A 13,265-nucleotide genomic window follows, 5' to 3' on the forward strand; every position below is an offset into this window, starting at 1 on the left:
GATCCTGTATGTACAACAATGACCTGCATCTGACGTCTGACGCCCAGTTTGCGGTGAAGACGCCCAGATGTGTGGGATGCACAATGTACAATGCGTTGTGCTGTGCTGTGCTGTATTGTATGTACTGTAATGTCCTGTACACCGCAATATGGGAGCAAATCAGCTCCAGGGCTAGAAAACCTAGAAGGGGCCTGGAAGACTGCTCAGAAGGGTGATCGAAGCCAATGCAAGGCCAATCTGCAGGCGAGAATGGCATCGGCATGTGTTGTGTGGATGCAGAGCCATTCGGGAGGGAGGGTGAAGAGGCTACAGTCCCCCAAAGCGCTTCAAAGTCCTGTACGTACTGTCCTGCTTCCAACTTCATCTGCTGCAAAGCCGTTTCTTCGTGACTGAAAGGTGAAGATGGTTGCGTTGAGTTGGGGAAAATGCGTCTAACTGAAGAGGGCGAAGCGGTCCGAGGTGTGGAGAACTGTTAGACAAATAACGGTATATGACAGGCTGAATTTATCGAGGACCCTAGAGTTGCAGAATCAAGGGGTTCTGTAGGGTCATAGAGTTTGCGCTAGAAGGTTGCTGCAGCTTCTATTCCATGGAAGTCAGAGGTTGAAGTGTGGTGCTGCTGGCTGTGATTGAGGAATCATCGACGCTCCCAAGGGGGGCCTTGGAACTGCAGGATGGGGGCTCTCATGCAGGAGTAACCAACAGTGAGACATGCTACGTCAAAAGAAGATGGAAAGAAGTCCTGCCGAATAAAGGCGTCAGCCTGTTGTCTCCATCTCTTCTCTAATGGTGTCCTCGTCAGCGTCGATTTCCGTCCTGTTACCGTTTCTGTCGTGTCGGCCATGCGACCACACAGACACACATGGCTCAAAACGGACTAACATCAGCCAAATTCTCTTGGGGCTGACTTGAGAGATGCCACAGTCTGTCGAGATTAATCACCGTAATTATACCCTCATATCAATCTGTTGGCTCGTTCGTTACTAGGGGGGGCCTGAGTTGAAGGCTCAAGATTGGGTTTGCCGCGCCAGGGGTTGTTACGGTTCCCCGATCAAGTATAGAGTTGCATTATTTGTGGTTGTCTTCTGCAATGATGACATTCTCCCCTTGAGAACTGGCAAATGCGAGGACAGGAAAAGGGCCTATACCGCTGATTGATCGTCATTCTTATATGTACTGTCTTTTGTACACTGTCATATGCAAAGATACGGCCCTGCTTTTGCCAGCACATCATAAAAAAGTCATTTGACTAATATCGTGGTGTAGAATTGAATATGGCGATCCGCCTCGAGCCGTTGGGATAATCCTGGCTGCAAATTACAGGCCTTGCAACGACCCCTGGGTCGTTCGCCATGGACCCCCGTTCACACTGAGGGGACGTGGCTTGCATGGATTTGTTGACAGGGATTTGGGAGATCATGACGCTAGTAGGGGCCCTAGAATATCTCATTCAATCCATCAGCAAATAACGTCTCGGCATATAACTCATGCGCGGCTGCTTAAAATTGCTAGACGGTGAAGTGATGTGCGGTTAGAAAAAGAAACAACCGTGTGAATAGTTGCGCCAAGACGTATGAGCCGGATATCCATAGAGCCCATGATCTTCAATTAGGCCCAAAGCCAGGGATTAGTCGAGTAGCGGCACGATTTGCGAGTAGAGATGAGGTTGGACGCAGGTGGATCTCCCAACTTCCCATCTCCCTTCCTGAGAAGAACCAAGAGACCAGATCAGTTAGCTCCATCTGTGTACCTAAAAACCACGAGGCAAGCATGGATGGTGCCTCAAGGGACTGAGGTGACAGGAGACACAAGCAGAGTCTGAAGAATGCCCCCTGCGTTGCACAGACATGATGGCTGCAGGAAAAGAGACCGACTGCCGTAAGGAGTACTCATTACTCAATGAAAGGAGAATCCATCGCTTTCGTTCAAGAGGCCCGAGGAGGTGTTGCATTCTCTGTTCATATCTCATACGTAAAAACTTCGATGTTTTATCAAACCCTCATCATGAAATATGTACTTGCTGTGGCTGAGTGTGGCTCACAGCAAGGTTCTTCTCGAACCAAGTGCAGAAGACAATAGAGTTTGTTCTTGCAGCATCTGAAATCTTTGATGCACGCCCTCACTGCTACCAGGCACGTGGCGAGGCGCCAACCATGCGATGCAATGGGGTCGCTCGAATGTAAAAAAGGGGGTCAAGGACAAAGTATCTCAAGTACTCGATACTGGTGTGTCAAAAATCCTCCGTGTCTCCATCTCATCTGCCAAAAGATACGGGGCATTTCGCGAGCTAGACCGACAGAGTTTGACGGTTGTTGCTTGCACAGCGGCAAGCCATGTGGACGTGGTGATACGCGTGCGCGGCAAGGTTCGACGGAACGTACAGAAGCTTCCATTTGCCCTCATCTTGTTTCCGTACACATTTTGACTTTCATCTTATTCTGTTTCCAGTAAGCACCTCGGATGAGGCGTCCACAATCATATTCTCACACGCCGTGACGGTGAGGATAGAACTATGTGGCTGATGACGTTCTTCGAAACGGGTACAGGGTTCACTCGGGGCTTGGTACCCAACGGTATGAATTTGCGCTGGGAGACTGTCTCACCTTGCAACCTCCTTGAGAATTAGTCTTGGCAGTGTTCTTTCCAAACGGATGAACCGCCAAGACATGTGCCATAGTCCTTTTGCAATGTTCTTCGGCCGTAAGGATGAGATTTTCTTTTCCCGTGAGATGATTGTATTCTTCTAGGATGCGCTATTGCCTGTAGGATATGCAAGCTTCCTTGGAAGTGTTGCAATGATAAGCATGCCAGCAAATGAAACCCATGAGTTGGAGGGCTTCATTCTGGTAAGCCGGGATTGGACAGGAAACACGAGCTTTCACACAGGTGTGACTTGGTGGACTGTTGTATCAATTCTGGAAGCGGTCTGAAGGACTCAAGTGTGTACCGTATCCATGACCAAGAATGCATGTCTGTGAAGATCATCGTCAACGCGGTAAGAAACCCAACTGGTCGTGACCCGCGCGACTGAGCCTATCCTCATTATGCTTTACTCATTCAGCTGTGGCTGAAACCTGGCTTCTGTGAGGCTTGCAGAGACAGGAAGGAGCCTGTGCTCTATGAGCTTGTAGCTCAGCCTTGATCAAAGACGGGTTGGTGGTGCTGCCCGTTTCATTCCCAGTCTCCCCGTTCAGGGCACTTCTCTCAGTGATTGGACCTGGGGATACCGAGCAAAGTGTCCGAATACTGGGAAGCGCGCTCCGACTGCAACCCGCCATTTGGGGTCTCCCGGTAGTCTCTGCAACCCTCGAACATGAAGCTCTCGTCGCCAATCATTGTTAGCGGGATAATGATCTATCATGTCCATTCACGGTCTATGGCTTCGACCAAAGACTCTTGGCGTGGGACGGACTCGGTCGTGAGGAACACCGGACTCAAGAGCTATTCGGCGGCCTTGTGGGACTTTATCGTGGGTCTCAGCGCCCGATGTCAAATCAACGGGAGCCGTCGATGATTTGAGCAAGGGTTGTTTCGGGGAGGAGAGATGCCGATATCCAAGCTCCATAACTTCATTCCACGACCCGCTTTAACCATCCATCTCGAATTCGTTCTCATCTTGTCCTGCTCGCTTTCCTAATTTCAGACCCTTTCACTTATTGATAACTAGTCTTATCACTAGACGCCGGCACTCAGGCCAAGAAACGTGCAAGGCGTTGGGGTCACGGATGCATGTAAACATACTTTCGATCCCACAGGGCGGTCCGCATGCCACCCTCGTGGGACAGCGCCAAAAGCGTGTATCAAGGCAGCCCATTGGTGGCAGAACACCCCTAGTCATCAACTGCAACATCAGCCTAGAGACCGTTGCCGTCATTTCGTCGCAGACCCATAGGCCTCACTTTCCAGCTATGCATGTCACTTTAGACCAGATCCTCGAGGCCCGGCCGAGTTTGATCTTCTTCGACAACGAACCCCAGCGAACAGCAACCCTAGCACGACGCGAGATCAAATCGAGTGAGCAATTCGTGATAGAGTGTTGCTGTTTATGCACACCCGTGATACTCTGCAGAGTCATCTGTTTGCTTCAAACTTTATATTCATGACAAGAGTCAAACGAAATCTTGATACCATTGGTACCCTGGGTAACAGCAAGGCAGCCACAAGCGCAACAAATGCCGCTTGTAGCACAAATGGCGGTAGTAATTTAACTCTGTCGCGGCAGGCAGGGCATCCGTCCATTGGTGGTTTTGCGAGAAGGTTTGTCGTGTCAGTCGTCAGTGTCATTGACCCTGAAGCCATGATGCATCACGGTCGGAGCGAAAGCCGAGAAATCATGAGATTGAGACCGGTACTTGGTTTGATCCAGGGTATCCATCCTGCAAGTTGAAAGCAAACCAAGGTTTTAGTTCCACGTTAGTGAATGCCGCGGGGTGATCTGGACTCAGCCTAGTCCCAGGAAACAGGAACCCAAAACTCTGCCACGGCTGGTCTGATCCGGTTTGCACAGCGTAGCAATGGTGTTGGATACACGTGAATGCAGTGAAGCATAAGTCTTGGCATTTCATACGAATCATGATGACAATTCGATCTGCAAAATACGTGATAGTTGGTCAAGATAATCGAGAAGCAATCGAGATGGGGGATGAGAATTCGATTGCCGTGTATGATATGATGGCTGAAGAAGTTTCTTCGTCTCATCTGCTACCATTTACTCGTCATACATAGCGCAGTCGCCGGAAGACACCCGTAACCGGGTATCTTCCGGCCCGAGTCCGAAAAGTTCGGGCCGGGTGCAATCGGCGCCGTCTCTTTCGGATATTCTTCGGGACGGAGAAGCTCTAGCTATTCCCAAAGCTCTCAACTACTGTGGTTCTTTTGTTGAGAGCTCTGTGGACCTGCTACGATTAGGCTCAGCGGAACCACCGCCCCTCCGTTCGTGCCTGGGCCTTGGGGCGGCGACGATACCATGGACTTGGGAGCGAGACAAAGTAAACATGTTGGTCCATTTGCCGGATCGTAACGGACCGCTACGATTAGTGATCGGGTCTTGGCCTGTATCTCTTCTTTGCTGCTAAATCTCGGCCCGTTTAATTTGTTGGTAGTAAGCGTGGAAAAGTACCGTAAAGTAGTCGGATCTTGAAGGATCCATCGGAAAAGGCACGATCTTCGGTGCCGGATTCATCAGGGTCCCTTTGTTAATCCGAGTTTGAGAGGTGGAAATCTCGGGTATTGATCGAGACGAGAATTGCCCCTACCGAGGTGAAGACAAGCTCACCCCCGAGCAGTTCCCCACTTTCCACGAACCTTCCAAAGCCAGCTCCACGTGACTCTTCACATGACCAGTCCATTCGATTCCTTCCATTCATCTATTCAACTCTGGCATCGCGTATCTCATGATATTGAAGACGCAATACGCTGATATCCCCCGCTTCGTATTGTTTTCGCCCGAGGTTTATGAGACGGAATTTCGTCCCGACGAAGCGATAACCTGGAATGAGTTCCTGTCGATACGCTCTATGATTGGAGGAAATTTCGGCTAAACCACGGGTAGAATCTAGAAGCTCATCATCCGTGGGGCTCACCACCAGCTAGATGCTCATCTGGCATCATGAGAATGAATTGGTCTGTTGGACTGGCAAATGATAGAGGAGAACGAGCTTCTTTCTCGCCCGACGGATGCATATGTATCAGGCAGAATAGACACCTGAGTTGCTGCGGGGTTGTCATTTACCCAGGCAGGTTCCCAGCTTGTTCAGGGCCCGAGTATTTATCTGACGATTAGAGGAGCTAATTTCTGTCAATTGATCTACTTTCTCATTATTTTTGCTTTTACCGTGACTCAGGCTCTCTGGAAGTGACGAAAATGGCTGATATAAACGTCGAAGAGGTCCTGAAAAAGCTGTCTCTCGCTGAGAAGGTCTCTCTTCTGGCAGGTTAGTAGCATCACATGAGGGAAACAACAGCACCTAACATTTCCATAGGAATTGACTTCTGGCACACAAAGTCACTCCCAGAGCATGGAGTCCCATCTCTACGCCTATCAGATGGCCCCAACGGTGTGAGAGGCACCAGGTTCTTCAACGGAATCCCAGCAGCATGTTTTCCCTGTGGCACTGGTCTCGGTGCAACATTCAACCAGGAACTGCTCGAGGAAGCAGGAAGGAAGATGGGCGAAGAGGCCATTGGAAAGAGTGCTCATGTAATCCTCGGCCCTACCATCAACATGCAGCGTTCACCTCTTGGAGGACGTGGTTTTGAGTCTATAGGCGAGGACCCCTTTCTCGCTGGTCTGGGTGCCGCTGCGCTTGTCCGTGGAATCCAGAGCACAGGTGTGCAGTCAACAATCAAGCATTTCGTATGCAACGATCAAGAACACAAGCGTATGAGTGTTCAGGCTATTATCACTGAGCGTGCACTCCGAGAGATCTACGCTCTCCCCTTCCAGCTGGTTGTACGAGACTCACAGCCCGGTGCGTTCATGACATCTTACAACGGTGTCAACGGAACTGCTTGCAGCGAGAACAAGAAGCTACTGAACGACATGCTACGCGAAGAATGGGGTTGGGAGGGGCTGATCATGAGTGATTGGTACGGTACGTACAGCGTTACGGATGCCATCAAAGCTGGTCTTGATCTAGAGATGCCTGGTCCTACTCGCTGGCGAGGCGATGTCCTCAACTTTGCAGCTGCTTGTGAGAAGGTTTGGGGGCATGTTATTGATGATCGCGCCCGAGAGGTCCTCAAGTTTGTCAAGAAGTGCGCTGCCTCTGGTGTCGAGGAAAACGGCCCCGAGAAAACACTTGATACACCTGAGACAGCCGCTCTTCTCCGCAAGATAGGAAACGAGAGCATCGTCCTCCTCAAAAATGAGAAGAGCCTGCTTCCATTGGCGAAGGACAAGAAGACCTTGGTCATTGGACCTAACGCCAAGGTTGCGACTTACCATGGTGGTGGCTCTGCCTCTCTAGCCGCCTACTACGCTGTGACACCTTACGATGGTATCGCTGAAAAGCTCGGTAGCCAGCCTGCTTACACTATCGGCGCATACACCCATAAGCTGAGTCCTTTACTGGGAAGCCAGACCAAGGGTGAAGATGGAAAGGCTGGTATGAGCTGGAAGGTGTACAACAAGCCACCCAGCGACTCATCCCGCAAGCCCGTCGACGAGCTGTGGCTCGCCAAGTCGGAAATGCACCTCGTTGACTACTACAACTCTGAGCTCGAAGATCTCTGGTTCGCAAACCTAGAAGGCATTCTAGAAGTCGAGGAAGATTCCACGTACGAGTTTGGCGTCATCGTATGCGGGACTGCCAACCTCTACGTCAACGACGAGCTTGTCGTCGACAACTCGACCAAGCAAATCGCCGGCGACGCATTCTTCGGCACCGCGACACGGGAGGAGCTCGGCTGCAAGGACCTAAAGAAAGGCGAGAAGTACAAGGTCAGAATTGAGTTTGCCTCGGCCCCAAGCTTCACCCTCAAGCTGGACAACCCCGTCGTCGGCCACGGATCGCTTCGCGTCGGCGCATCGAAGGTCATCGATGCGAAGCAGGAAATCGAGCGATCTGTCGCTCTCGCTAAGAAGCATGATCAGGTCATTATCTGTGCTGGTCTCAACTCTGACTGGGAGACGGAGGGCTCCGACCGTGAGAGCATGAAGCTTCCCGGAGCTCTGGATGAGCTCATTTCCGCTGTCGCAGCCGCGAATCCGCAGACGACTGTTGTTATGCAGACCGGTACGCCGGAGGAGATGCCCTGGCTGGATGAAGTCCCTGCTGTGATCCAGGCATGGTATGGTGGTAACGAGACAGGTAACTGCATTGCGGATATTCTCTTCGGTGATGCAAACCCATCTGGCAAGCTATCACTGAGCTTCCCCAAGCGCTTAACCGATGTGCCAGCATTCCTTAATTTCCGAACTGAAGCCGGGCGAACACTTTACGGTGAGGATGTGTATATGGGATACCGATACTACGAGTTTGCCAACCGTGAGGTCAACTTTCCCTTCGGCCACGGTCTCTCATACACCACTTTTGCCTTCTCAGACCTGAATATCTCTTCCAAGGAGGGCAAGCTTACCACAAGTGTTACCATTAAAAACACAGGCTCCATACGTGGTGCAGAAGTTGCGCAGCTTTACGTGCGCCCAATGCAAGCCGCCAAGGTGAACCGTCCCGTCAAGGAGCTCAAGGGTTTCACAAAAGTTGAGCTGGATGCTGGCGAGTCCAAGACAGTGAATATCACTGAGTTGGAGAAATATGCCGCTGCATACTTTGATGAGGAGAAGGACAAGTGGTGTGTTGAGGCTGGTGAGTACGAGGTGATTATTAGTGATAGCAGTGCTGTGACCGATAAGGCGCTCAAGGGCTCGTTCAAGGTCGATGAGACATACTGGTGGTCTGGTATTTGATGTATGAATCATAAACCGTTGGGCAATAACTCGATATAATTTGACCTGTTGATTCACTCGGCTCATTTTGTCAATAGCAGCTTGTGCTTCGTATTAACTACTATAAAGTTGTATGTGATAAGATCGTGTCCTCTCCCTTTCCATGAATTACTGTTCATTCACCTAAAACTATCTCCATCACCATAGAGCGTCTGGTCATCATCAGGGCATACCCACGGCTCCGCATCACCAAGTCTCTGCGCCGTCAACCCAGCATTCCCCGGATCCTTCATGCCGGCATTTTGCTGCCACCTATAAGATACCTTTCGTAATCTCTCGCTCTCAGCAGATGTAAGTCGAAGATACAACTCCGCAGCGATGGTGTGAATGAGCAGAGCAAGCCAGGCACTCGCCCCAAAAGCACTATTGAGACTGGCCGCAATCTCATCGGGGCGTCCACCCGATGTTCCCTTGATGATGACGCGCTGGTCTGGAGTTACACCCGTGTAGAATCCAATGCAGTCGGGGTATAGTGCTTCTACGGCAGGTTTGTTGTGATAGAACATTGAGTCCAACACTGCACATGGTGTAGTAGTATAGTAAGGGTCCATTCGGCTGGTAATCTGGGCCATTATAATCCCGATGAGCCTCATGGTGATAACATGAGTGGCCTTCAAAGTGTTAGCAAGCCAGCTATTGAAGTTCTGTATGAAGACTCACAATAATCCACCCTCGGATCATCCATGCTCGGTGTTGCTCAAGTTGGAGCTTCTTGATGTTGATATAAGCCAACAACATGCATGTAACAAACAATATGCTCGCAGCACCAGTGACAGTCTGCATTTCCAACGTTCCACCAAAAGTGTGTCTAGCGATCATAAAGACTCCAATCATTCCAACTGTTGACAGTAGGAGAACAATATAGCCATTTATTCGATGAACGACGAGTGCTCTATGTCGAATAACCGGCAGAAACTGAAAGACCACCAGGACAGCTGCCGGGAGAATACCTGCTAGATGCATGATTATACCAGCCTTGCCAACACCATGTCGATAATAGTAACATTCTCCGGGAACAGCTCCTCTTGAGCCGTATGGTCTGTTGGTTGGTGGTTCGCTAGGACATAGTCGCCCGTCAAAGTCGAGATATATAAAACGAGATAGTGTAAAAGCAAGAAAGGCTCCGCCGAAGAGGAACCAAAGAACAAAGCTGTACCCCTTGGTGAAGCCAAAGGCGCGGTATATACGCTGTAAGCGGGTAGTGTAAGGTAAAGTTTGAGGCTTGTTAGGGTCCATGTTGTTGAAGTTATATATAAGTGTGTGTGTAAGAATGAGCCTATAGGTAGTAAGATGTTCCATATCCAACCTACCCTCGCGCCGGTATTTATGACCGAGCACGAAGACCCATTCGTGTCTTCTCTGGTAGCATACTTAGATTCACTATCGATATTTACCGTGCACTAGCTCAATGTATTCCCAATCTACAGTGTTTCGACCAAATCATTGATGATTGACGCCGCCATTGTGTGATGAGTAACTGGTAGTTTCTCACACAAACGCAGCACAATAGATCGCCATCAAGCCACTGATACACATCAAGATATCCGTTAGATTCGTCAGAAAGCTGATTGGTTAGAACTAGACGTCTGTTTTGGTTCTCTCTTGAGCTTGTACACTCTCGGGTATTCGACCACGGCTAATCCTTCAACTGGGCACGATATCGTGCGGCAGACGACACTGGAGGAGCACTTGACTAACAAGGACTCTGAATGGACAGTCCGTATGATTCGCTACCGACGAGAGTAGTGATGCAGCAAGGCTAAACAGCGTCTCACGCATTGTCTACACGTGTACGCGAGATGAAAGCTTAGGCTAATGTGTGAGTCAAGGGTAGCACAGGGCACAATTCATTGGGATATATCACTGTAAACCGTATCAGAAGGACAATTCAGTGCCAGAATGGGTACAGAGATCCTGTATTAGCCTCGGCAGTGAGGCCGTTGGTGGTACACAAGCCAAGAGCTCAGTGACTGCGACGTACTAAGAGCACCAAATTCTTAATTATTGACGCTGACCGTCATTGAAGCTCGATATATGACTACGATTATGTCAATGGCTTGGACCACTACCGTTCGTAGGTCTCACCAACTACAAATACCAGCAAGCATCTTAATCATCACCATAAGCGAGAAGGGTCTCTAAAGAACAACCTTTCATGCAATATGAGTGGCTATTTCTTGGACATTGAACCTCGGCGACAATATCCCTTTGTCCAACAACCAGTCGTTTATGAATACATGAGACGTTTTGAAGACTGACTGGCGTCAGTTCCCCTGATCGTAGCCGCTGATTGCGTACTCTTGGTTGCCGCAATTCAAGCCCGACAGTCACTCACTGCCCCGGACGTTCAGCCCGACGGCAGATATAGAAAACCACCCATATCCGAAGCTAGCTACTCTCGTAGTTGGGGGACACTCTGCTTGTCATCATTCTTCCGTGTGATGAGTGGTTCTCACGTGAGGCACCTGGCATCACTTCAGACGGGCGATGACCAGCCAGACCCGACAATGCGAGGTGCGAACTAGTGGGCAAGACTTATCGCGTGGCCTGAGAGTCGCATTCCTCACAGCTCCATATAGCAAGTGAGGCCGATTATCGCTCATCAGCTTGAGAGATTTAGTGTCAATCGTGACCAGATCTCATTCTACACTCATGACGGAAACACTTTATCATCAGCAAGAAACTGATCAACACGTCTCTTCCGTCCTTGTGCAACCATCTCAGTCAAGCTGACTTCCTTCGCCTCACCATTCGGAGCTTCCTCAGGCAGCGACAGCACACGGCCACCAACCCTCGCCAACAAGATTCTCATTCTCTCGAGCTCCTTCTCAACTGGTCCATTTCGAGTGAGTAGATTCTCTTGGATTCCGGCGCCATTTTCATCTGTTTGAAGTGGCTCAACGATAGTCTGAAGGCGCTTTAAGCGCGCAACTTTGTCCCGAAGTTGCTTGCGCTGGTCGTTGAGTTCAGTGAGTTGCTGTACAGCGTCTGCGTAGCGCTTAGCTTCCATGGGATAGTCGTTGATGTCTTTTTCCAAGTGCCATGAAGCGGGCAATGCTTCTATAGACTTATCTTCGGCTACCAAAATCAGTCTCAAGATCTAACATCTGTAGTTGAAGTACTCACTCAAATCAAGCTCTCTGCCGATACCGCCCTCAGTATCAGCTGGACCCCCCACCTTGCGCTCAGCGTCCTTAGTGTAAACATCGTTGATCTGCTCAGCAATACTGCGACTAGCTTGCGGAGGGTACACGCGACGACAGTGCTGCTGGATGGTGTGGTTGAGATTATATAAGACTTCTTGAACGACGCGCTCGGGGATAGCTTCATCTGACGCGTCGTTGGTTTCTTGCCATGAGGGGGATGGAGCGATAGGCTGAGAGAGAAGTGTTGTTTGGCTGGTGATGAAAGACTGCTTCAACGAAGGGATCGTCGGTGCTGCTGGACGAGATGACATGGTGATATTTCTCTGTAGTCTGGATTCTGACAATCGTGAGAGCACTTGGTATTGACGAATTACTGATGTTGATGATGCTTGACCAATCACGTGTAAAGAGATGGACGCTCAGAAGGGTGTCCACTAAGATCAGCACCGATTTAGTGGGTGAGCCCCTAACGGCCCCCACCTAAATGTTTGGTTTCTTCATCCATCAGGTTGGATGATCATAAAGATTAGAGGTCTTGAACAGAATACTCAACATGAGTCAAGTTTCAATGTTTTGTCAGATGTTTTCATGAAAGCAATTAATGAAACTATGGAATCAGTGATTGTTTGGTTGCTAAGACGATAAAAGCCGTAAAGAGAACGGAGTCAGCCATGAATTGAACATCCAATCCGAGAGCCCATCTGGCTATTATGAATGATTTGCTTGGTTATTCAGACGAAAGGCTGGTATTTATGAAATCTGCACCTGAGCAACAATGATTCTTTCGATTTTGCCCATTCCAGAGAATTTCTCATATGTTCTCATCTCATTCGATAGGGCTAGTGTCTTGATTAGATCGACCAGGACAGGTGCTCATCATGACCAACTTCTCTCACCGACATCGATATCCCCATCACCAATAGTCTAAACCATCACTGCCTGATAGTATGTGCTACATCGGAATCAAATAGCTTACTCTAAATCTAGCACAACAAGCAATAAACGCCAGGATCCAGCCAAGAGTCACACACCGGAATCTCGAGTCGCCAATCCCCCGCCTGCCGTATAACAAGAGCTCCACGATGCCCATGCCAACGAAGCACACTCTCGTCAAGCCATGCTCGCTTTCGCTAAGGCAGTATTGCAAGTACACGCAGATGCATCCCCTTAAACGCCAACGTCCAAACTAACCACCTTTCCCTCGTCGTCTTCAGCCGTTGATAGGTTCCCCAAGCGACGAGCGGAACAATACCGCACACGCGAAGGCGCACAAAGTATTGAGCCACTAGTGAGTAAGTAAAATCAACTTGACAACCTCAGCTTCGGGTGCCGACATCTCAAGGATGAGTTGTTTTGTGGTGATTTCTTCGATGCGGAAGTTTCGGGGCTCGGTATTTTCGTTTTCTGGCGCGGAATCCGGTTTCATTTTCTGATGGTAGCGTCATTGACTTTACACAGCCCATGCGTGGGAGTACAACGGGGCGGGTTTTTGTACTTAATAAGTTTGAGGTCCATATTAAAAATACCCTATTATCATGATGCGTTTTGTAAGGAGCCGTGTTTTATTGTTTTGAAGTTGAATGACGACAGTGAAGCTTTAAAGTGGTTATCTTCACTTGCAAGTTCATCATCGGTGCTAACACTGCATTGCGTTGCAAACACCCAACAAC

The 13,265-nt window shown here is 49.5% G+C and overlaps 3 protein-coding genes across 3 annotated transcripts; 1 reads left to right on the forward strand and 2 right to left on the reverse strand.

Annotated features, from left to right (window-relative positions):
- Positions 1 to 5,863: 5,863 nt before the first annotated feature.
- On the forward strand, positions 5,864 to 8,410 carry FPRO_08541 (uncharacterized protein; the record flags this gene model as incomplete). The annotated part of the gene is made up of 2 exons (XM_031222220.1): positions 5,864 to 5,933; positions 5,982 to 8,410. The coding sequence occupies 2 exons, from the start codon at positions 5,864 to 5,866 to the stop codon at positions 8,408 to 8,410; spliced, it is 2,499 nt and encodes an 832-aa protein (XP_031087701.1).
- A 158-nt stretch (positions 8,411 to 8,568) lies between these two features.
- Positions 8,569 to 9,685, reverse strand: FPRO_08542 (uncharacterized protein; the record flags this gene model as incomplete). The annotated part of the gene is made up of 2 exons (XM_031222221.1): positions 8,569 to 9,060; positions 9,110 to 9,685. The coding sequence occupies 2 exons, from the start codon at positions 9,683 to 9,685 to the stop codon at positions 8,569 to 8,571; spliced, it is 1,068 nt and encodes a 355-aa protein (XP_031087702.1).
- Positions 9,686 to 11,099: 1,414 nt separating this feature from the next.
- Positions 11,100 to 11,906, reverse strand: FPRO_08543 (uncharacterized protein; the record flags this gene model as incomplete). The annotated part of the gene is made up of 2 exons (XM_031222222.1): positions 11,100 to 11,527; positions 11,576 to 11,906. The coding sequence occupies 2 exons, from the start codon at positions 11,904 to 11,906 to the stop codon at positions 11,100 to 11,102; spliced, it is 759 nt and encodes a 252-aa protein (XP_031087703.1).
- Positions 11,907 to 13,265: the final 1,359 nt, after the last annotated feature.

Source organism: Fusarium proliferatum (genome assembly GCF_900067095.1).
Source record: "Fusarium proliferatum ET1 genome assembly, contig: FPRO_scaffold011, whole genome shotgun sequence".
NCBI classification, from domain to species: Eukaryota; Fungi; Ascomycota; class Sordariomycetes; order Hypocreales; family Nectriaceae; genus Fusarium; species Fusarium proliferatum.